At 39.4% G+C, this 24,595-nt stretch overlaps 1 protein-coding gene across 1 annotated transcript in view; it reads left to right on the top strand.

Moving 5' to 3' along the window:
• The window catches only part of bckdhb (branched chain keto acid dehydrogenase E1 subunit beta), a 46,989-nt gene that overhangs the window by 11,743 nt on the left and 10,651 nt on the right, over positions 1–24,595 (top strand). Inside the window, exons 7-8 of the mRNA XM_029505353.1 lie at positions 2,588–2,685; positions 4,297–4,407. Coding sequence (XP_029361213.1) covers positions 2,588–2,685; positions 4,297–4,407 — 209 coding nt within the window. The remainder of the gene's footprint in view (positions 1–2,587; positions 2,686–4,296; positions 4,408–24,595) is intronic.

Genomic DNA, 24,595 nt, shown 5'->3' with positions numbered 1-24,595 from the left:
CTTCCTGCTTTTATAAGGCTCAAATAGTAATGGGACAATAAGTTCATATAGTTTCATCAAGACATTGCATATTTGTACCGGCAGTTTATCCTCGTATAGAGAAACTTAATTAAAACTTAACAGTGCAACAGACCTAATAACCTTTTGATAGTTTCCTCCATGTTTGACTTTACGGCTCCATGTTGGCCTACCCGGCTCACCATTCCCTCAAAGGTCAGCACTGTCAAGAGGGCTTGTTGTAAAGATCACTGATCCATGGGCTCACCAGTGGACATGTAAAATTTTTGCTGCTTTATTTCACACTCATGAGGAAAAACCCACTGATCTCAGCAATTCCATTGGAATGAATTCATTTTGCTGCACAATTTTGCCAATGTAAATTGTAGCATTACCAGGCCTTTGGACTTCTATTTCTATACTAATGTGATGTTCAATTGTTACACAGTAATAGAGATATTAGGCCGTCAGGAGCACAGAACAGTTGAAGGAAAGCGATATGAGCAGTAGTTTGCAAGACAACCTATACCCGTTTTCAAAGTCATAATTCAGTTAAATCCAAACACACAGACAGAATATACATTATTTTAAATTCCATTTGACAATGTCATACTTAGACGATATGGTTGTCTGACATGCTTCATTTAAAAAAAAAAAAAAAAAAAAAAAAAACTACTCTCAGTGCTTTTAAATATTCCTTTCCTTATGTGACAACACATAAAGCCAGAAACTTCCTTGCATTGGTGCTGATCTCTTTAATACCTCACAGCTGTGGCCTAATAATCTGTCAAGGCTACGTTGGCCTTGTGGAATTATTTGTTGACATTTAATTGGTCCCATTATGACCATGTGAGTACTAATAAAAAGCATTGTGTCACAGCAGATCACTGTGGATAAAATGAGATATTCCAAGAGTCACATCTCTGTTGGATGTGATTAAATAGATCAAAAATGATCTGGTGTCCAATGCCTAAGCACTGCTTTTTCTTTTTTTTTTGCATTTGTTTTGTATTGTTGCTGAATTGACATTAATTTTGCTTTATCAGCCCTTTGGAGACAAGATGATGAGATAATGATGAGATGGTACATCAGTAACAATGTCGCATGTGAAGAGAAATCTAGATCACTGTTAGTTCTTGCTGGATTTGCAGCTGTAATAATACAAAATATATTGCATATACTAAACTGATAAAATATATAGCATATATTTTGAAGAGACTGTGTGTGTATATCTCTCTCTCTCTCTCTCTCTCTCTCTCTCTCTCTCTCTCACTCATACGTGTCACTGCATAGTAGTGCTCAACGATCCAGGAGTTTTTCTGATTTCCTAAAGGAGCAGAATGGGACAGTTCTCATGGCAGGTCTGCCTGTCTCCAGTGATCTGTGCCTGGATTATGAAGTCATGTTTGTAATTGTCATGGCCTCTATTTTCTTGTGCAGAGGGGAATAAAGGCCACACGTTTCTCTCATTGAGGCCATACAGTCATGTAGGGCCTGAAATTTCACTTATTACACCATAACCCACTTTTCTTAATTTAATTTTAACTTGCTGCGAAATCCTATTATTGCATTCATGTGGCCTATTTTCTGTCTAGTCTGGAAGCCTAAAACAGAAGTTGCAGATGATTCACCCAAGATCTTTATGTTGTTTTACTGTATTAAGTCATCAGGATGGGCAATTTTTCTTTCCTTTACAGCTCCTGGAACGGTGAAAAGGATTTGGAAATCATTCATTGTTTCCAGAATGGTCTCCATGTCTCCGCAGAGTATAATTGTGCTGCTTAATTGTAATTTTGACATCAAGCGTTGCCATGTAGGAATGCTTTTGCTCTGCAGTTTCCCTTAAAAACTCACACTTTAAGAACCTATGGTCTGCCTGTTTTTCAGCCAAAGCCATGATGGTAAATGTCATTCAAAGGTAGTTAAAAAGCTACATGTTGTGTCTGCACAGTATAAATATGGCTAATGAGCTATATGTTTAAAAGTGACTGTAGTCCGAGTTTATACGTTTTTAAGTTGTATTTTTTTTCAACTGTGAGTGCAGTTGAGTTTTCCAAGACATTATTAACCAATATTCAAACCATATACATGCGTAACCTTTGTCTTGGACTTTGCCTCAAAGAGAGGCTGGCTGTGAGATGCTGCGTTTTTGGACTGATGTTCCATTTATGTGGCCCCATCCTCTGATTGATATCCCACTCAGCCAATGTTTTGTTGTAAGATTATTCAGGGTTATTGGTTTTTATCTGGTGAAAGTGAATTCAATTGTGCTGATAAAAGGCTCACACAGAAGTTCTGGAAAATGCACAAAGAAGCATTTAAAATAGGACTGTTATAATGTTCTAGAATCAGAATTTGTGTTTTTTCCTGGTCTGTCATTTCACCACTTTGTCATCTACTCTATCATTTAGGTGTATGGTCAGTTTCGAATCTGAGTATTTTACATGAAAACCACAGTATATGAAGTAAAATGAGAAATGAAGTGGGCTCAGAATCAAACCCTCGATTACTTTCAATGAGAGCTCACATGCAATGTGCTTGCTCAGAGATTAATATTAATCTGTTATTGAATGTGCATTTCATTCCTCAGTGGAACAAGTTCCTGTGGAGCTCTACACCATCCCATTGTCACAGGCTGAGGTCCTGCAGGAAGGAAGTGACATCACTCTGGTTGCCTGGGGGACACAGGTAGGCGATTCCATGCAGCACTGACATACACTCTGGGTGACCTGAGCAGTTCTAGGTTGTCATCTATCTTTGGATCATTTTCCATGGCCACAGGAAAAAAGGAACCCAGATTCATCTCCAGTGAAAGACATTTAAAGCCACAGAGGCAAGCAGAGGATTAAATTTAAGTCTCTCACAAGCCCCCTCTGTCCCAGCAGGGTTTCTCAGCTGGCAGTCTGCTCCTCTATTGGCCCAGACATCTCAACAACATCAAGGCTGTTCTTGGCTCGCCTCATGTTAACACTACTTGTCTGAGGCATAGTTGCCATTATTGCCTTTCTTTTCATCCAAGAGATTTTATTTTCTGCAGCTCTGTGTAAAGGTGCCTGTAGCTCACCAGGAGTCATCCCTGACTTTGACTGTACCCAAGCCACTTTAACTGGCTTATCCAGAGAGTAATGTACCTGGAGCACAGGGGGTGTCAGAGGGCATTAACAGTAAAGCGTACCCATCAAAGCCAGTATTATTGTTGAAGGATTGACAGAAGAGAAAGAGGATCCAGTAACTTAGTAGAAAGGATGGCTCCTCTTTTTTGAAATGCTACTCTTCCTTCTCACCTTATTACACCCTTCGTCTGTCAGGCCTGTGCAGGTGAGAGTAAAGAAAATAACTTGCACAGAGTGTTGTGTAAGGAGCGGTGCCCAGTGCCCAACAATGTCTAATAACTCACAGGTTTTTTTTGTTTTTTTTTTTCCTTCTTCTGACTCCACTGTATCTGCAGATAATGTTGATTGCTTCATTCCAAAATAAATACTTTAATTAAAAAATTGTTCATGAATTTGAACTGGCATTTATTTTTTTTTTTAATCACATGCTGTTTTTTAATAGAAATAGAAAACAATGCTTAAATTGCACACACACACCCCCCCTTTTTTTTTAACCTCCTGTATACCAGTGCAGCACTGAAAAGGTTGCTGTTGAGGGTTGTTATTAAATACCAGTTAGAACAGCTAGTTTTGATTACATTGAGTGTAGGCTCCATAATGTACAAAGTGAGATACCGCGTCTTTTCCTCATTGTAAAACAGGTCAAGGTGCCGAAAATTCAAACACACTGACGAAAAGCACAGAGGAGATATTCAGGACTAGAGGTTGTGATATCACAAATGCACAGACAACATTGTCAGGTAGAATCTGAGAACAGCTCACACTGACCCAGCACTGACCCATTTGTTTTCATTTTATTCACAACACAAGATACCAAGCAGTCATGCTGTTGCTGCACTATCAACCTACAGCTTGTTTAGGAAGCAGTGGGTAATAGTTGGAAGTCTGGAGGATAGCAATATTAGAGACCAGTGGCTTAAAGTTATTTTCTCTGAAATTCCCAAGCCTCTTAGAGAGCAGTCAGCGGTGAGCGTTTTACTGCCAGATGGGGGGGTGGGTGGGGGCAAAAGTTCAGAAGTGCAGGTTCAAATTAACCAACAAATGTGCGTATATTAGTCTTAGAGTTAAAATTTTGTTAGAAGTAACATTAACAGTGAGAACCACAACTTTAATAATGAGCCTTTAATGCTTTTCTTTATTAATAGTTCTTTAAAACTTTTCTTCCATTTATCTTTACTTTTGTCAGATACATGTGATGAGAGAAGTGGCCGACATGGCTCAAGAGAAACTGGGAGTGTCGTGCGAGGTCATCGATCTACAGACCATCCTGCCCTGGGATATTGAAGCTGTTTGCAAGGTAACACAGTCTCACACACTCAACAAGGCAGGGCCTCATTCTCTGCCCAAAAACAGTTTTATTTTGGTGGTACTTTCTACTATTTCTCAACCACTTTTCTTCCCGTTCTAATGCCACTCTGAATTTTTAAGGGCAGGTAGTTTTTATCCACAGTGTGAAATTGACAATACAATAAAAAGGTCATTGTGTGGCAACAATATTGTCACCGTTCCAGAGTGGTACTGTTGTTCAATTAAATCATCTTCCTGCTATAAATGTGTGTATTGTAGCACAGTCTGAGGCCATATTAACTGGTCAGCAGCATTCTCTTTAGGATTTGATAAAGAGGGAATCAGTCCACAGCTGGTAAAACTTGACTAGTTGATGTTGCCTTGTTCTTTGGGAGGCTACAGTACTCACCAAAGCAAAACATTTAATTTGGGAGGCCTTTGAGAAAGAAGTTGCTTTGCAGTAGGTATTCTATGCTTATCCTTATTTTGAAATGGGGGGAAGGGGCACGATGGGACATTTTTGGAAACAGTGGCATATAGAGATTCCTTGCTGGTGAACCTAACTGTGAGTGTCAGTAGATTGTAACAGAAGGAGATGCTGATGTTTTGAAAAGCTCTCTGGAAATGAAAACCCAGGGTGTGTGTTAATGCAGACCACAAGGAGGTTCACAGCAGGAGATGAACCATGTGAATGTGTCCTTTTCACTCTGAGATTACTGTTTTCTAAATGGCCTTTGAACACATCACCAGATCTGTTTTAATTGTGCATATTTATTGTCTAGTTGCTATGCTTCTCTGCTTAACATATGATTCTGTCAGTGAGGACCATTGTGAGCCTGCTACCAAGTGAATATTATAACCGTCAGTTACAGCATAGAATGAAATTGTGGTAGTGAGGGTAGTAATTTTACTGGAACTGATGGCAGAGACCGTAGTGTTGTTCTGGCACTAAAGACTTGCAGCTTGAAGTGAGCAGTAGTCGGTTACATATTGTTTGTTTAAAGAGGGGACTTGTGAAGAGAAGTAGTGCCCCATTAAAACAGCTGCCATGAAATTCAATAGTGAGTTTATATGCTGCTGAGCAGGCCTAATGCCAGGTCTGCCACCTCGTGCTTGTCAACATCAGCTCTCCTTGTCATTTCCTCCGACCAAATGCCCCCTTAAGTGTCAAATTCATAAACCAATTTTCACTCATCCCAAACACACACACACACACACACACACACACACACACACACACACACACACACACACACACAGACAGTGCCTCCTCTTTCACATTTGGCAGTAAAGCCATTGTTGCACTACGCTGATTCTCTGATATCCCTGGAGTATTTTCTGTCTCCACCACATCTCCATTGAGAACATTATTTTCTGGTGTGTTCCCCTGGCTGAGCACAGAAAGAGGCTTCTAATCATGTTATTATCAAATCCCAGTGACGGTACAGAATTAATTCCAAATGAAATAAAAAATTATCATCCAGATATATGCATGGAAATATCCGTTAAGAGCTTTTGTTTTATCTTCTAATTAATCTGAACCAGATGTGCATCAGTCACAAATTGAAAGAGTGTCATTCAGCTTAGGATCAGGATCAACATAAATATAAGGTGGTGAACTAATTTGATGCACGAAGCATCAATACAATAGCTTGGCCTGTTCCTCCTGAAAGCATAGTGGTGACATAACCTTTAGTGCCCAAAGGAGAAATGTTTCTATATTTCCAACAATTAAGATATCAATATATGTTTCAGATGTATTTTGCGTTTACACTTGAATGAGTAAAAGCTGAAATAACGGGTTTATTAACCAGTAGTTGAGAAATAACAAACTTTATTATTGAGTCTATATAAATTGGCTTTTAAGAAAAGCCGATTTAACCTGCTTTGCATGATCGCCCTGGGGGCAGGCCCGGAAAAAAAAATCGACACAATCAACCACCATAAAATACTGTAAAACAGGACAATTGTGCTTTTCCTCAAAGATTAGGTCTTAATGTCCACAAAACAAGACCACACTTGCATTTTGGTGCAAACATTAATGTTTACAAATGATACATAGCATTGAAAGCGTTCCACGGAGGAGAATGAAATGTTTTATATGATCGTAAATCCAACCGTGGCACGGCCATGTTTGTAGTTTTATGAAAGAGGAAGAGCTTCTGAATTGAATGATGCAAAACTGCATCACCCAGTTGAAATCAAATCCCTGTGTAAGGATCCTTACTTCTGTAGGCCATTACAAGCAGCGGAAGCAAAGTGACGGTGCGCGCAGTCTGAGTGGAGCATGTGCGAGTTCGTGAGTTTGGGGGAGTTTTTATGGTTGTAAATGTAGTTATTACTATAGTTATAGTTGTTATTATAGTTATAGTATTAAAGTTGCAGTTTCCTTTGGAAGTGGAAAGTGACCCATTTGCCAACCACCCAAACTGAGTGTCCACCTGGTGGTATTCTTACTACAAACCTTTGTGGAGGCTTTAGAATTTGCTAAAATTCTATCACATTTCTTAAAAATGTCATCAGTGAGTGGCTGAAGGGATCAATGGCATCTGTGTGCCTGGAGTCTTTGTTAGCATGGTTTTGTCCTAGCAAGGATAGAAATTTCAAATTTCTCCCTTGGTTTATTCCAATTTTCTCAAGAATAACAGGTAAAATATTTTTTTTATGCTTAGAATAGATTCAATGAGGTCCATAGACACCAAGAACATGCATATAAACCAATTCTTTGTTTATTTGGCTATGTTTTTTCAGGATGTTTTTATTGAAAATATGGTCAGGGCTTAACAGGTTAAATTTCTGTTTTATGCTATTGTAAACTAACTGCCTTTGCTTTGTTTGTTATTGAAAAAAAAAACATTTTGGGTATACGTCTCAAAATGCATATGAATAGTTCACTCTATTCTGTGAATGCTGGCAATGTCTGCAAATCTTAAGCAATTGCTTATCATGGATAACATTCTGTTAATTGTTTACAATTTATGAAATACACCAAAATGCATCCACATTCATTCACAGTTCGTGTTTGAAGCGTCTTTTACAACACAGCTGTGGTCCACTTCTGTCTGACTCTCAGCTCGTCTGCATAATGCAGAGATCGCTCTCAGGCAATAAATCAATGTTTATTACAATGTACATCAGCATAACTGCCACAGTGGTCAAAAAAAGCTGTGGAGCGACTTATTTCTTCCTTGGCAGGTGGCTACGTTTGTTTTAATAATATGTGCAGCCCTCTCAGCCTGTCAACAAACGCATGTAATTCAATGTGGTGTGATAGTCACCGCCTACTGGCACTTCTGGGCATTACAACAAACTGTGTTGTACATATTCTGACAGTTACAGTTTGAACTTCTGTTAAATAACCTGATGAAAACACCGGATACTGGTGTTCACAACATTCATGTTAAGTACAAGGTTTTTCAAGAACGAGGAGAATAGATAAAAATGCCTAAAATAAGAGACATGGTCCCGTGTGTCCTCAATAACCCTGCACAGCGGTGGCCTAACTACTGGGTGCTGCACAGCTGCTCTGACCTGGCATCACTTCTAGATGGTTCTGTGGCTGTAGCTCTGCTGGTGCTCAGACATTAAGGGTTTTGTCACACTGGAACCCACCCATGCAGATGTAGTTTAAATTATACAGAATGCACCATTTTAAGGCCACGACTCAACATTCTTATTATGGATTAATCTGCCATTTATTTTTATCATGAATTGATTAACTGTTCAGACCAACATCATCAGAGAAGACTGCTAAGTGCATTGAGCCCAAGGTTTTCATATTATTTGGTTTTTAGTCATTGTTCAAAACTCAGACTTTGAATTTACAATGATGTGAATCAAGCTAATTCTCACTAGAGCTGGAAAAAGTGAACATGAGGGATTCAAAAGTGTTGGAAGAAAGTAATTTTGAAACTCCTCATTTCCTGCCATTATTCTTGAGTGTTTGACAGACAATTAGTTGCCTAGTGTGTTTTGGAACTAAAGACAGGATGGGACATGTTTTTGACTTGTTAAATTAATTCCTTTCTTGCCCAACCTGGAGCTTGCAGCATGATCCTACAGAAGCTTCTGCGTGTTAAACTGTATGAATGAAACACAATGTGGTCTAACATGAACAGGGAAAGTTCTAGATGCGAAGAGCATGCACTACACTGACTGTCTATATGTATGTTTTATTTTTTTACAAATATGCCCATCAAATCCTCAAACATGAGACAACCACTGCCTTTATTTTAGATAGCAAAAAAAAAAGTTACCTGGAAATGGGCAAAGATAGCTCATAAAGAGTGCCGCCTTGGCATCAGTGTTCTCCGATCTTATGTGTGAGGTGAACCTGGGTTAAGCCTTTAGGCGATATCTTATAATACTGGTTTACATTATATTTAAATTTCATTATCATTGTTTAGATATCTTAGATGGAGGCTGGTCGGTGTCTGATAAATAGCTGGTTCAGAGTTCCTGGAGCCTTTTGTAGGGGGTGTTATCCTCTGGTAAACAGATTCCTGGGTCCAGTGTTATTCTTAGCTTTTGAGAGGGAGTTGCCAAGACATTGTGTCAACTTCTTAATTCAAAAGATTGTATGCCTGGTGTTGAGCTTTTCCGGTGTACACATATCCCTCTAAAGCTGGCCTTTTGTAGAGCTTATTAACTGGCCGTCAGATGCAGCGAGTGTGCAGACAGTGTGTTCGGCTGCAGACACACATCCGGCTTTTGGCAGCCAATTAAAATTTTTCATGTTCCATGAGTCACATTTACCTTGCATATCTCTTAGTCACGGATATGTGTAGATTTGTATGTGTGATGTGGTGATTTTATTTTAATGTAGCCCACGTGCTGTTTTTGAGCACAAATGTATAAAATAAATGAAGAATGATGTCTTTCAGTCTGAGAGATGATTAAGGCAGCATTCAGGAGGACTTAGCCATCTTTCTGTTTCCTGAGGGATTCATTCTGGCAGCCATCTGCTATACTTTGATCTAAATATATTCAAACCTCTTGTTGACAAAGGAAATCATGGGCAGGAACTTCTGTAAAAGTATAGAAAACTTGACTGTATTTTATTTTGTCGCGCTGTCTACAGCGGTCCAGTAAATGTAATAGTCATTCTTTAAGGGATAAACAAAATGGTTGGTTTACCTCTGCCAGACCCATGGCTTAGATGATATGCTGTGGAAAGTCTCCCAGTCTTGTTCGGTCAGAGTATGATTGGAGATGCAGTTGTGTAAAGATGCGCATGTTCGGAGCACATGCTGCAGAAGATCTTTTTGATTTCATGCTGAGTGCCCTTCTTCACTCCCTATTGTTTTATGGCTTTTATGTGGCAGTTTAGCCAAGAATTCTCTCTGTTCTTGCATGCATCCCCATTTGTTTGACTTGGCTTTCAGTTGTCCAGTCAGCAACATAAAAAATCCCCTGCTCCCATTATTGTACTTGTCCTGTGCTGGTGATTCAGCCTCACTCTCAGGTTTTCCAGACTACAGGTCCGGCCAGTGGCGCATTGAAGTGGCTCACCAAGGTCAGTCAATGATGCAGTCATTATCATTTAACCTTCATTGGAGATGGCACTTCCCACAGCACCACCTGTATGTGGTGCTGTGGGAAGGACTGGGGTACCTGGGATACCACATTGACTTTCAGAAATGGTGTGTTTTTCTCATTGTTGTCCTTAACTGAGCCTTTGCTTCAGCCAGAATCATAGAGAACCACTTTTCCACACAGTGCAATACAACCTTATTGGCATCGATTGGCTTACGTGACAATAATTTTGTAACATTCAGGAAAACTCTGCAGGAGTTTGTGCAAATCACTAGTAAAAACTTTCAAGAAAATGTCAAATTCAACCGTTTCTGTTTTACCACATGGGCAAATTGCTTTGTTTTCCCCCGATCACTGTTTTTGAGTGCTGAAAGCAAATCATGAACTCAGCATTTGTGCATTGTTTTACGGCTTCTCCTAACTTAACAGAACAGAGTTGAAAGTGAACTTTCCTTTTTCCATTTTCTGATTGAGCCACTTCTATCTAATCACCAATTGTTTCACCAAAATGTAACTTCACAGGATGCAATGAGCTTAGAGACTGTCATTGTAAGGAGTGGTAATATCTCTTGGGAAGGCAGCTGTTTTTTTTATAGCCTTTTTTGTGTTGGTATCTCTTAGTTACTTGTTGAGCATAAACCTCAATCTGTCATTTCTCTTCCTGAGTCTACTATTGGAAGCATCCCACATATTTTTTTTTTTTAATTTATTTAATTAAATTTTTATTTTTTTAACCACAGGGAGTAGGTTAACCAGGGCATGTCCTCTAAGCAAGTCTCTGCTCGCCTATGAATGTGCAAGTCCCATCTGTGCCTATAAAAGATAGCAAGTGATACTCTGTCCAAAGTCTGTCCTTTGAGTATCAAACAATCAATCCCAATTTAACTTTTTTTTTAACAGCTGAAAAAATATCAAAGCCCATAAAAACCTCTTCCTCGCTCATAATTCCCATCTCTGCTGTCCACCTGTAACCTTAGTGTGTGGCCTTGTTTACCCAGCACACATTTATGTGGGGCCATGAAAGCAATGTTGACATTTCTGAGGTATCAAGACTTTGATAAGGAGTTTTCATCAAATATCTGCATAAGTAAATCTGTTTTTCAGTTCCACATTATGGGTTTTAACAGTGAGTATCTGATGTGCAGTGACAACTGTGGCTACGTGATCTCCACTGAGTATCTCTACAGCACAGTGCATCAAAGAACAGAGAGAGATTTACTTCTGTGAAGATTGACTTTGCTACCTCAGATGCAGGAGACTCATATTATTCACACTATATTTATAATAGGTTAATATGTTGCATATTTCCTTCGACATCCAGAATGGGATTTAATGAGAATAGCCAAGTGTAATATTTTAAACAATAGCCTCTTTGAGTGTGGGGTGCAGCTATTGCTCAAATCAGTCAGGATTAGGGCTTGTCAAACAATATTTATCTCCTGAGACAAGTCATATAAAAATGCCAAATTTTGGTCATCAAACATGGTGATTTAACAGTGTCATGCTTGGGCACTTGGAAGTAGTGCTGGTTCTGCTTTGAGATGCCCTGTAGGTCCAGAGTGTGCCTAGAAACAGTCTTCTTCTACTTCATTGTCTTCTCTTAAGTGCGTGTAAACTTTTCTTGCGCGATAGATGTGTCTCTTGGCCTGTGTTCAGGCTGAAGTCTGTGTGACTGCAGTGCTGTCTGGATTTCAGCCCTCATAGTGATGCAACCAATTTGGCTGAACCTGTTCAACCCTTAAAAACACTTGCAGGAGGATCATTTAAGGACTGGCCGTGCACAAGTGCAGTGATATCTCAAGTCTTACACCATAGACAGAGAGGTCCAAATGTTTGAGACCACTTTCCCACTTGTTATTTTAGACATTTGGACCCCTCTGTAAATTACCCTGTCCCCCATAAACAAGTACAGATTTGGTAAATTGATAATAGAGGGGGAAGAGGTGTGCCTATGTGTCCTTATGTGTACGCGAATTACTTAAGGAGGAGTGTGCAGCAGTGTCTGCTATGATTCTTGGAAGTGATGCAGGTGGCAGTGTCTGCATGTTCTGAGTGCTTTGGAGTCTGTTGACTCACTGTACCGATAAGCTTTCCTTATCAAGGCTCAACTCACCCCCTACCCCCCACCCCTTTCCTGATGGTTTCAAGCTGTAACGTGTGTGTGGGTCCTGAGTGCAAGATGGCAGGTAAACACAAAGCATTTCAGACAGTGCAATTAGATATGTTTGTCACTCCATGAGGTGGAAAAGGGCGCATGTGCACAGGGCGCCAGTGTTTTCTCCTCAATGTCAAGTTAAACATGTTGTATTCGTCTTAATGGCTGTGAGACCACCTAGCATAATTATATGGGGTGAATAATCTTTCCTTAAGGTTCCCATTAAGAAACTTAAGCAGAGCGGGACTAAAGGAAAGTATTCTTAAGTTGCCTCCACACAAAAATATGGAACGTTATCATTAAAGACATGGTACCTTACAGAATATTTGACATACAAAAAACTGAGCCTGGCTTCCTCAAATGGAAACATCTAATAATGAAGAAAACCAGACTCTGCAGTTAGAACCTGAACTTTAATATTTATGACTACCAAAGAAGTCTGGCTCTCTTTGTTCAGTGGGAAAACTAAACGAGTAAAATCGATCTCTAATTTTCAAGCTGCAACCCCCCCCCCAAAAAAAAAAAAAAAAAAAATCCTCTGAACATGTTTTGGAAAATTTGATACGATATGAAAATGTTTGGTCATTAGAATAAACGTGGTTAAGTAAGTTTGCAGTTTGATGATTTATAGTTCTCCTCATTGTTAGAATCTGCCAGGGGTTTTTCCTGTTTCCCCAGTTTTGACACAGGATTGTTCTGCCACATCTGGTCACAGTGTTTTTAATAAATCCATAATAAACATCAAGGCTTTCATTCTGATCACAAGAGACTTAGAGCTCAGTTACAGAGTAAATGATGATGTCAGCTTATTAACCAGTCCACAAGTTGAAGCATTTAGATTTTGCCAGGTGGTTAGGGGAAGAAAAAGGTTGTTGAGAATCCAGAGAATAGTGACAAATTTATATTTTACTAGGACTGGACACATGCCCTATGCCACCACTTAAGAAATCTGTTTTGACATCTACCAGTCACAGCAGCCTCATTATCCTCATTGAGCAAGTTTGTCGGGGAAAGTTGGTTCTGTACACGGTAGTTTGATCCTAATTTACCTGTTACCTGTCAACATGGCGCAGAAGGTTTTATTTAAGTTATCACTACACTGATTACGGCTAAACCCAACCTTGAAAGTTTTTCGCTGTTTCAAATTCACTTGTATATTGTCTCCTGCCACCAGATGTGTCTCTGCTCTTCAGTTAAGATACGGTAACAATTCACATTATCTTCTGAACTCAGCAACATCCCATCTCATTTTGACTGAATTCTCAGGACCTCGTCTCACCAGCTCTTTGAGTGTTACAGTTCCATTAAAACTGCAGAACTTGGAACATAGATGATGACCTATTTCATTTTCTGATTTGAAAGCAAAAACCTTGAGCTTGTCATTGTAATGATGTAGAGCAGCAAATCACGACTACCAGCAGGTGGGTTCCAGGTGATGGGCCATAATTACCATTGAGGACTTATTTCCACGGTATTTTAGATTAGTTATTAAAATATCAAGGTTACAGGAACATCTTTCTGCAAAACCACCTGGACAGTAGTAATGGCATAAACTTTGATGTTGTTAAAATTGAGTGTGGACTTCATGTTTTCTTCTTGTTGTCATATTCTTGAATATGATACCGCAATAGGGGAAAAAAAAAACAATGCTGTTAAAGCAATAAAACATGGAAACAGAATAAATCAACTTCAACTTCTTCTATTAAAAACGTTTGAGTTGCTGTAAAGCATTTATTCATTTACCAAAATGATTGGTAAATATGTTAGATAACATAGCAGATAAGGTTTTTGTGACTTTAGTTGCCAGTAAGCCAAAGACATAACTCATAATCCCCCCCTTATTTTTTTTCTCTTCTTAGGGTTAAGGTTAGGGTTTACACAAATACATTTTTGGAGCAGAGCAAATGAGTCTAATTACTATTTATTAATTTATTCTTAAAGCTATTTAGACTTTGTGATTTGATTTGATTTATGACAGAAGGGAAAAGGAAAAGAGAGTCAATAATATCAGTATATCATAATATACCTTTAGCATACATTAATACATTAAAAGTCAATAGGATGTTTGATATGTGAAATTATTACATTTTTGTCTTAATTTATATATTTGTTTTATGGAAAGATGGGGCATGTGTCAAAGTGTTGTCAGTACTGCTTTATCACTTGGCTTTAAGTTATGAAAACACATGTTCTTTAAATGAACATGGCATTGAATATTATTACAGTACCTTTTTGTCCTGATCCATCTGTCGAGTCTGGATAATTATCACAGCAAAAACAGAGTATGCACATTTGTGCTTTCCTTTTTGCTGAGGGGTTAGGGTTAGGGACTCCGGTGTACAAGACTGAATGTCTTTGGCCCACTGTCACACACACAGACACATACTGGAAACAACATACAGTAAAAGAAAATGGCACAGGAATGAAGTAGCCAGAGGTTTGGGCCCTACTCCCTCCACTCTTATTATCGTAGCCCACATGTGTAATTACAATGTGAATAGTGAGCTGTGTCGACCCAGCCAGCAGGGCTCTGTGGAGCAAGAAAGAAAACATGTGGGGCCAGAGAGAGAACCAATGTGAGGTTGAAGTCGGGGAGGGGGTCTGTGTGTGTGTCATAACACCATCATGTGTCGTACTGCAGCAGTGTTTTGATGATTATATCAGTGGAAAATTACTCATGGTTGTTTTGTCAGAGATGGATCCAGCTCCTCTCTCACTCCGCGGGTGTCACGGCTGAAAAGTATGGTCTAATGCAGCATTGCAAAATGATTAAAGCCCTGACTAGTACTTCAGTTATTTATCTACGGTAGGTTATTAATCTAGATTAAATGTGTACATCACAAGATGTGCAATTCATAATGCCTGTTTGGGGTTTTCCGCAAAGTCAGGGGAGTAACGTTCCCTCTGTGTATCTCCTTGGATCCCCCTCACTTGTGTCTCTCTGCTACTGAATTTTCCATTCTTACACCTGGCAGTAGCTCCCGCTCACATTCCACAGCTAGGTACTGGAGATTTCTAAAATTCTTCTCAGTGTCACTCACTGGAGGAATGTAACCTTGAATATGGCAAATCCCCCAGATAAGATGCTTTGCTGATGTTGGCCTGTAGGTTTTAAAAAAAAAAAAAAAAAAAAAAAGCCAGAAAAACCATCATCCACACAGATTGGTGTGCTCTGTACCATTTGCCCCCAGACAGAGATGGGGTAATGGGTTAGGGTTAGGTAAATGAGCGCAAAAATGAAAATAAGGCATGTCTCTGTTGTTCTTCTTTCATCTGCTGATGGGTGGGTAAATAAGGTTTTGGTACCAGATGATAATACTGGCAGTGGCAATTTCTGTTATGAAACTAAGCCTCTAAAAACATTAGGCACTTTAGGTTGGACTGGTTGTAGCTTCTATGGGCCATTTCATTAGTTTTCCACTGGAGAAGACAGTTTAGTTAAGGAGCCTTGGCCAGAGATGTGGGCAAACTGAGATCATCAAGGTCAGCCTGTAGGCTGATAGCAGGACCAGCTTTTATTAGTAACAAGAAACACATTTACTTGTAAGTTATGCATTTTCTTTTGCTTTTGCAGTGTTTTATAACTCCCCCTTTAAACACGATTGGGGATTGTAAATGAATATTTTAACTCTTAACCATTGTCATGTTATTCACACTCTCAACACTCTCCGTTTATTGTATTTATTTATTTTATTTTTTTTTTTTTCGGGTTAGGGTTAAGGATTTGCCATTGACTGCTCTGATTTCCACACCTGATTGGGCATCAGAGTTCATACATTTGGCAGTCTCTGCTGTGCTTTGCTCAAATTTGCAAAGTTTGAACTTCTGATCATCTTGTCTAAGTGACTTTACTGATGCACTGGTATTTACAGTGTCTAAACTTTGAGTCTGTGGGTGGAGGGTTTTGTTGGGTCACTTTGATTAAAAATTCACAGCAGTGGGTTGCCCTATATCTGGCATTGTGGAGTAACACTGGGAGCTCTCATGTGTTTTACCAGTTTAACTGCCTGTGGGGCTGCTTGAAATTATTTATGCTGCCTCAATGACTTTTTCTCTCACTGTAAGAAAATTAAACTTACATTTCTTATAAATAAGGCAAATGCATTTTTTTCTAATTTTTTATTTCTAATTTGTATCAGTAAAGTGACATTTATGACCTTTTGAATCTGTACTTTATAAACAACAAAATTGTCGCATGTATATATAAATGTATATACATTTATGTAAAAAAAAAAAAAATCCTAGATATGTTTGATTGACCCCTAGTGAGGAAAACTTTGTTGCAGAGAAAATCAATTTGGGACGATATGTATTTTTTGCTATTGATGGGAGCCAGATGTCGTCGCCTCTGCCACAGTCTTGCATCGTCGTCCTTGGAATATCACGTGCACTGGAACACATTACACCAGCTTCCTGTTTGGGAGCTTTGTAAAGTGCTTCAGCAGAGGGTTCTTGTTAGTTAGCGTTTTCATAGCTTCTCCATGTTGTTTTGTATCTTGCGGTGACTTTCAAGGTGGAGTTATGAAATTGTGGTGTTGTGGTATGATGCTTCTACACCACTACAAAGGACTACTGTATTTGCTTTGGATTAACATCATAGTTTTTATATCTATGAAACATCACCACAATGGGACTCCTCATATCAGGAACATAGTGAAATGTACCAGTGTGTTCCACTAAGAACCTTTTTTTTTTTTTTTTTTTACTTGTTTGCAAGCATAACGGTAGCTCTCCTTGTTTTTGTTGTGGTAGACACATTTTCATGCCAATATGACTCCTTCCACAAAGCCAGATAATAGTTTTAAAAATTTCCCTTTGGTTAAGAAAATTGTGGGCTTTTATGTTTTGAATGGAAGACCTGCTTTCCTAAGTTTTATGCTGAGCTACATCTAATGATTAATAGAGGAGTCACAGCTCCTAACCCCCATTATTAAGATAGAAATGTAGGGCACACACGCACACATCCCATCCATGAAGTCAGTGGTTTTCTCTTCTCTCTTAAATTGTTCTGCAACACAGTGATGTCTGGTAGTACATCACTGATGTACATCACAGATCAATTACCTCTACAATTCATCGTATTGACCTTGGCAATTTATTTGTCCGTTATAATATATGTCTGATTTATTGGTCTAAAAATGGAACAAAATGATAAAATAAGAACTCTATAAACCCATATTGTTATTTTAACCGCTAGTTTTAGCCGACCAAATTAAAAATGATCAAAATTATATACAGCAATAACACAATTATTAAACTGAAACCGAGCACATCATCACATTTGACTAACTGTATTCAAAAAAAGTAGTCATCGTTGCTTGAAAAGAGGATGATTGAAGAATAAAATGTGATTATTAACTATTAACATAGCTGCAGTTTACTAATTGCTAAAGCGGCTTATCCTTTCACTTCTACTAGACTATAACCACCAGGAGCTTCACTGTGATACTATTAATGTGAGACTATGGCTTTGAGCACGTGTCCTCTTGTTGTAGTGTGTCTTATTCATAGTGATAGAGCAGCTGCTTGGCCAAGGACACTGGGATAGTATTTTCACATTGACTCACTTTTTGTTTAACTTCATTTCCATCCCAAGACGAAAATTCCAGTTATTTACCTGAGAGACTATATAATTTCACTTTACACAGGTTATCCTGCTGGGTTAAAACCCTCTCTGCATGAAGTGGTTGAGTTGTTACATCCAACCAGCACTTTCTCATGTTGTTCATCAACTTATAGGCTGTTTAAAACTTGTTGATTGAGTTTTTATTTTGGCTGCCTTTCTCCCTCATACATACAGCAGACTCTGGGATGTTCATAAAGAGCTGTCATCAGTTGGTGTACAGTCACATGTCTGTGTGTACACACTGATGCACGTTTGGTGTTAAAGTGAGGATTTAGTGCAGACGGGTTGTGTGTGTGTGTGTGTGTGTGTGTGTCAGGGAGTAATTGAGTTGAATTGGTTTTAATGGGCCTTTATGGGATGTTTGGAGTTATTTCTGTCTGAGGTCTCCTGGCGTCCTGGCTCCTCTGGAGGATGGCTTGGCCCTCTGCCCGGCACAGAGGCTGTTCTACACTTTCTCCTTTGCTCTTTCATTCTCATGCTCTCTACGTCCCCCCTCTTTCTCACTGGCTCTCACTTTTCCCCTCTCTTTCTCTTTCGTGAGAGAGGGAGGGGAAGAGAAAGCGAGTGATTGCATGGCACCGAAAGAATGAGTGAGTGCATGTGCTTCCTCCTACTCCGCTTTTCTCTCGGTGCTATGATTTAAGGGGACCTGCAGTTTGCCAAGCACTCACCCCTCTGCGCTAATCGCAGAGTGCCACTTTAAAGGCTCGAGCAAGAAGTCAAGCCTCATCCTGACTCTCATTTGTCACAGAGATCACATGGTGGTGCATGAGTTAGGACCCTGTGGTGACTGCACAATTACAGGGTCGTCTGAAGGGAATGAAACCAGTGGGTGCAGCGGCAAGGACGACTCCTCACTGGCGGCACAGAACTAAACTTTCTCTTCCTGTCGCATTTTGATAGACGGCCTGAGGGAAATGGAAGCATACTCTATGGGAAGACTTTGAGTCACTTACAGAGCAGTGTGTCTGTGTGTGTTTGAATACAGTACGAGCACAGCAAACTTTGTTTTTGCCATCACCACTATTTTAAAATTATTTTTGACCAGTATAGTGGCGTAAAAATACAGTTTCAACAAATAGGTGTTGGCAGCTTCTTCTGGAAAGACTTTTACATGTGTTTTGAAAACTTTAAAAGCACATAATGTTATTCTGCACCAGTCAAACCACATCCCCTTTTTAGCTCCAAGTATGGACTGTTTTTATTCACTTCTCATCCAGTATCTCTACACTGTCTCTTTAGGCTGTGTTTGCACTCTGTGTTAACTTTACACTGTATAAATATTCTGTTGCTTATCTGGACCTCACCTCATTGGACTTTGGATGCCAAAACACTACAAAGTGTCATTGCATTGGATTGGATTGCTAAATGCATCCAGTGAAAGCAAGTTGTCATTGTCAGAAAGTATAAATCAGTTGATCCTGTATAAGCAGTTTATAGAGATTCACGTTTCTTCTCGTGTGGCTGTGTACTTGCACACAGTGTACACACATACATATGTGCCTGTATTGTCTAGCATGAGAGTGACAGCTCTGACCTTAGCCTTTTGAGACCATGCTGGGTCATTGGCTGCCAGCCTCTGAGTGGTGAGGTCGTGATGGGGAGCAGTTGGACTGCAAGCCTAGGTTTCATGAAAGCATGGTAGGATAAATGGATAGTTTGGGGGATGGATGGATGGACAGAGGGAGGAGCAAAAAATAAAATGGGTGACAAAGATTAACCACAGCATGCAGGAATGATGGAGCCAGGAAGGAAGAAGCCTGACGTAGGAAAAAGGTTGAGGTTGAAGAAGTACTGAGGATGAATTGAATGCAAGAGAGCGAGCTCCATGCTGCTCATTAGGTTTGGGTGTGTATGGGAATGGCAGTAAACATAACATTTCCCCTGCAGCCAGCGGAACGACTCCAGCATCTAATGACAGTCCTGCAGCACAATGAGTAGTAAAGCTGCAGCCACCAAGAACTGTTGCCCAGCCCAACCACCACTGGCCGCCACCAACTAGGAGCCCTTGTTTTGTCTCTGAGCCAGTGCCATGACAGTGAGCAGGAAGTACCAAGTTATCCTCTTTCAGAAGAAAGATTCTGGCTTTATAGATACAGTGCAGTAATTTGCCTCATATATTCCACAGAATTGGATTGAGCTACAATCTAATATTCATGTGGACAAATCTGGCCCAAATATTTATTTTAAAGTCAGCCGGTGTATGAAGCAATTACAGGTTTATCTCCATAGCTTTATGTAAGCAAGTGTCCACCCTCCACTGAAATGAAACTGGTGTCACTGAGGTGATGCCACAGTGTCCTAGCTGGCATTTACATCAGGCACAGCTCCGGGTGTGTATCCTTGCTTTGTCATGTAATTATTGCCTGGGAAAATTTTAGTTGTAAAGGACAAGTTGACTAATTTATAGCCTGACTTTTGCAGAGATTGTTTGCTTTTCTCACAAGCCAGACAGTGTTAGGAAACAGACAAAATTGTTGTTTGACTCAGTCTATGGATACTATGCAGAACAAAACAAATCAAAGTTTGAAGGAATCATAAATGGAATTCAAATACCTTTTAACATAGTGCAAATTCAGTTTCATGTACACTATAATTATGCCATAAAACAACTACACTTCATCTTCTCCCAGTTCATCTATCAGTGTTTCATCTCAACTCTTTACCTTGGAGCTTTTGTTTCACAGTAAATATTCTCCTTGTCTTTGAAAGGGATCAGCGTCACAACCCAAGGGCCAACTTTCAAGCTGAATATACATTCAGGACCAATTCCCCCTAATAGTCAGCTCCAATATCTATCCATAACCTTTTTTTTTTTTTTTTTTTGTCTCTTACTCTTTTGACAGCTATTTTCCATTTCCAGGGAACACCACTTGGTGTGATTACACTGGCTGCAATTTATTTATTTATTTATATGACTCTTGATTTGGCTAGGGCATGCTCTTTGATGTACAGTACATGAGTCCCATGGTAATGAACTCATCAGACACAGGTTCATAACAACTGTAAACAATAGACTATCTGCTAGCATCTTTTGGGGATGTTGTATAGAAAGATTTGTAGCCTGTTTAACTGTCTCTATTTACACAAAGGATAGAATTTATCCTCATGGAAGGATCTAACTGAACTGCCACCACTGACTTATAGGTAATGCCCCCATTTCAAGTCCTAATTTAACCATCATTAAAGGCGCCTGTCATGGGCAAATCAGAGGAATGCATTACTTAAGGGGGAAAAGGATCAAGCCACAAGATGAGAGTGGATGGTTCCGTCTCCTGAAAATCCATCCAGCAACCGGAAGCAATTGGGCTAAAAGCTACAGCCACAATTACTATGTGGAAGCTAGAGTGTTGTCACAGCCTATGGCTGGCGATGTAAAAACGATGTGTGGTTGTATGCATGTATTTGTGTGCTGTATTTTTGTCTTCCTCTATTTTTCGCTACATTAATGTCATGACTCAAGGCACTTACTGCATAGACTGAATAATTATCATTCCTGAACTCCAAGGGATGCAGCTTACATTCCTGGTATTTTTTAAAAATTAGTTTAAAGCTGTTTTAGCCACTCGTGGAACAGCTCAATAGATCACAAAGGCAGTTCATCCACCACTTAATCCAAACTGAAAGAAACTGTAGGTTGGCCAATCATGACATTTTGTATCGGCCATGAATCTGACTAACGTTAGTAATCCTATGACATTTATGACATTGTGGTACCATCAGCAGGTCAGTTTGCTCTTATTCGGTCAAATATCACAAAGCACACCAACTGAAAAGTCATCATGACTCTGGTGATCCTTCGAGGTTTCATCCAACTTCCTCTAGATTGATAAATTGCATTAAAACATGACATGTATCCATGGTGGCCAGAGAATAAATCCAAGAAACAGGTTGTAACCCAAGGACTCCGATCTGCATGAGCTGCTTATATTTCTTCCAACAGCTTTCCCATGCCAGTAGAGATTGAGAGTGATGATAAGATGGGGCTCAATAAAAATAAATGATAGTGTGCTCACCACAATCTCTACTCTGTATCACAATGACAACACCTTGCATGTTACTGCACAGACTAGTTTTATGTTCTTTATTGACTCAACACTGATATTGTATGTGTAAGTCAATAAAATCATTAAATCAGTGTATGTATAATAGAATTAAAGCATAATAAAGCCTGATCAAATATCATACAAATACCTATTGTAGTTCTGTCAAATAATATATATAAAATAATATATGTTGTTGATATAGGACATAGGACTACCAAGTATAAATCAAGAGGTTCAAAAATGTAATCTGTGTTTAGCAAGTTCAGCAGAGTACCCTCACAGTGAGTAGGGGTGGGGTACACCCTGGACAGGTCACCAGTCAAGAACCACTCACAATCAGACCTATGGACAATTTAGAGTCACCAGCTAACCCAAACATGGTGTCTTTGGACGGTGGGAGGAAACCCGCACAAGCACAGGGAGAGCATGCAAACTCTGAACAGAAAGGGCCCAGGAACCGAATCCACAGGGTAACGGCACTAACCACTGTGCCCCAATGCTGCCCCATACCCTAATAAAGTGTCAATACTAATTAATGAATGCGAAATGTGTCACTTCTCAGTCTTTTTTTGTAACTTACTCTAGAGTTTTGTGCCCTCTCCAAGGGACAGTCCTGCTCACTGATGCTCACTTTTGCTCTATACTGCCAACCACCATTGCCAGAGTTTTTTTTTTTTTTTTTTTTTTTTTCTCCCATGATTTTGAGATGCATTTATTGCTTAAAAATGTATACCAAATGAATCATGCAAATGAATTGATCAGCACTAGATAGCTCTGATGAGATTATGCAGGGATCAAAGCAAATATCTTTGAATGCACTGTTGGGGCAATAATGTAATTTTCAATGACAACAATAAGGAAATACCATGTCTCAGTCAGTGATCACAATGCAGTGACTTAGCTCATCGTATGAATAGCTTTGCCAGTACACCCAGAGTTTTTGCTGTTCCAGACATTACTGTATTTTGCCTTTTTTTTTTTTTTTTTTTTTTTTTTTTTTTTTTATTGTCAAATTATGTGCTGGCATTCAGTTCTACTTCTGGAACAGTCTACTCAATTCACTTTGGCTAGCTAGTGAACACTTTGCCAGTAACTGACACTTTTGTTTCAGTATAGTGTGCATTTGGAACAAGTCTATTAAGTGGGTCTTACCCAGGCCAAGTCTGAAATTGTATCCCTCCATATTATAGAAACGGTATGGGATTTTTTTTTTTTTTTTTTTTTTTTTTTTTTTTTTTTTTTTTTTTTGTTAAAAGCATTTGAATTATTGCACTCCTTTTAGAGAAAATACTTTGGTCTCTCCTCAGACAACAGTGGAATACAGGCAATAATGTAGTGAAAACAGTCCCTTTATATTGCACTTTCAGTGTGTGAATTTTGAGTCGAGTATAGATGGAAATGGAATGGAGGACATAGTTGTTGTGGCAATAAGCTAAATAAGGAGAAAATCACAGAGCCATCCGTATAAGCAAGCACCAGTGCAATGGGACAGTCGCCAGTGCTATTGCTTTACGTATCACACACCTGATTCCACCTATATCAGGCATGCTGTCTAAAATTGGACAGTTTAGTCCAGTGTCAAGAAGCAAAGATAGCACAATGACTGGTGTTCTCAATTTTAAGAAGACTTCTGTATAAATTGGACGTTCTCTTAACATAAAAGTGTGTGTGTGTGAGAGAGATGAGAAACGGGTTTAGCATCAGGCCAGAATAAGAAATTGAGCAGCAGCTCTGTTTATACATAGGACCTGTATGAGTCATAGCAGGAAGGCAAATCTAACGGTAATACGTCATATCAAGACATCGCCCTGCTCTCAACTCCTCGCTTGATTCCTCTACATGGTGCAGATTGCCAGCTGTTGTTATTGTCTTCCAGTGTTGTTATTAGCGTCCACATTCCTGAAGATAGTGTCATATAATCAGAGAATTTTCCAAAATAAACTCATTCACCTTCAGCTTTTATAATATGCAGCCCAAACTGACATGAGTACTAAACTCTGCATTAATTTCCAAAACAACCTAAAGAATCCACCCTCTAAACTATCCGTACACAAAACAGTGCCACCAAATATTAATGTTAGAGTGCTGACCGATTGAGCCACCAGTACCAGTTCGTGATGGTGGTACAGCTTGCCACAGTTACATGTGCTTTGTGGCCAAACCAAGGACCTCAGCAATGTAAACATATTCTTGTTTAGAATCAACATGAAGCCCCAGAATGCCCCTGTGTTTGATTCTATGTGGTCCTTTTGGAGGGAAGAAATGTCAGGCCTAATTTACAGAGCCATATGGAAACGTGATGTTTTTCTTTTTTCAGGGGGTAATTAGTTATGATGGCTGTTTGGTTTGGTTTGTGGTTTTGAGGGATCAGAGAGGCATTTCAGTGAAGTGTGTATAAAGTGTACTGTCATCGTTTCAAAGGAAAATCAACCCATATTCATAAAATGTTTACTAAAGATTCGTCCTATACATTTGAGTCTCTTATGCATCTATTTGAAATCCAGTTTAAAATTGAAAATTCTAAATAACAGCAAGAGAGACATTCAGCGGTATTAAGACTATTTATTGCAGGAAATGAAATAAAAAAGGTTTGCTGAGGAAGCAGAGAACAGACATAGCTCTGGTCTGGACCAGTAGCAAGTGAATGAGATTATAGTATAGTATTGGTTTTTATGCTGTGGTAGATAACGGGTGGAGCAGAGGCATCTTTCTACAATAATGTCAGGTTACAGAAAACCCAAATGCAAATGGCTGCAGGGCAGAGACCTCTAATGTCCATGATTGCCCCGTTGGCCCTGTGTACCAGCCTAAATCAGCCCTCCAGCTCATGCTGTGC

This window comes from Echeneis naucrates, chromosome 6 (assembly GCF_900963305.1).
Source record: "Echeneis naucrates chromosome 6, fEcheNa1.1, whole genome shotgun sequence".
NCBI lineage: Eukaryota > Metazoa > Chordata > Actinopteri > Carangiformes > Echeneidae > Echeneis > Echeneis naucrates.
The sequence above is the reverse complement of the archived record's forward strand: the minus strand, read 5'-3'. Positions and strand labels throughout refer to the sequence as shown.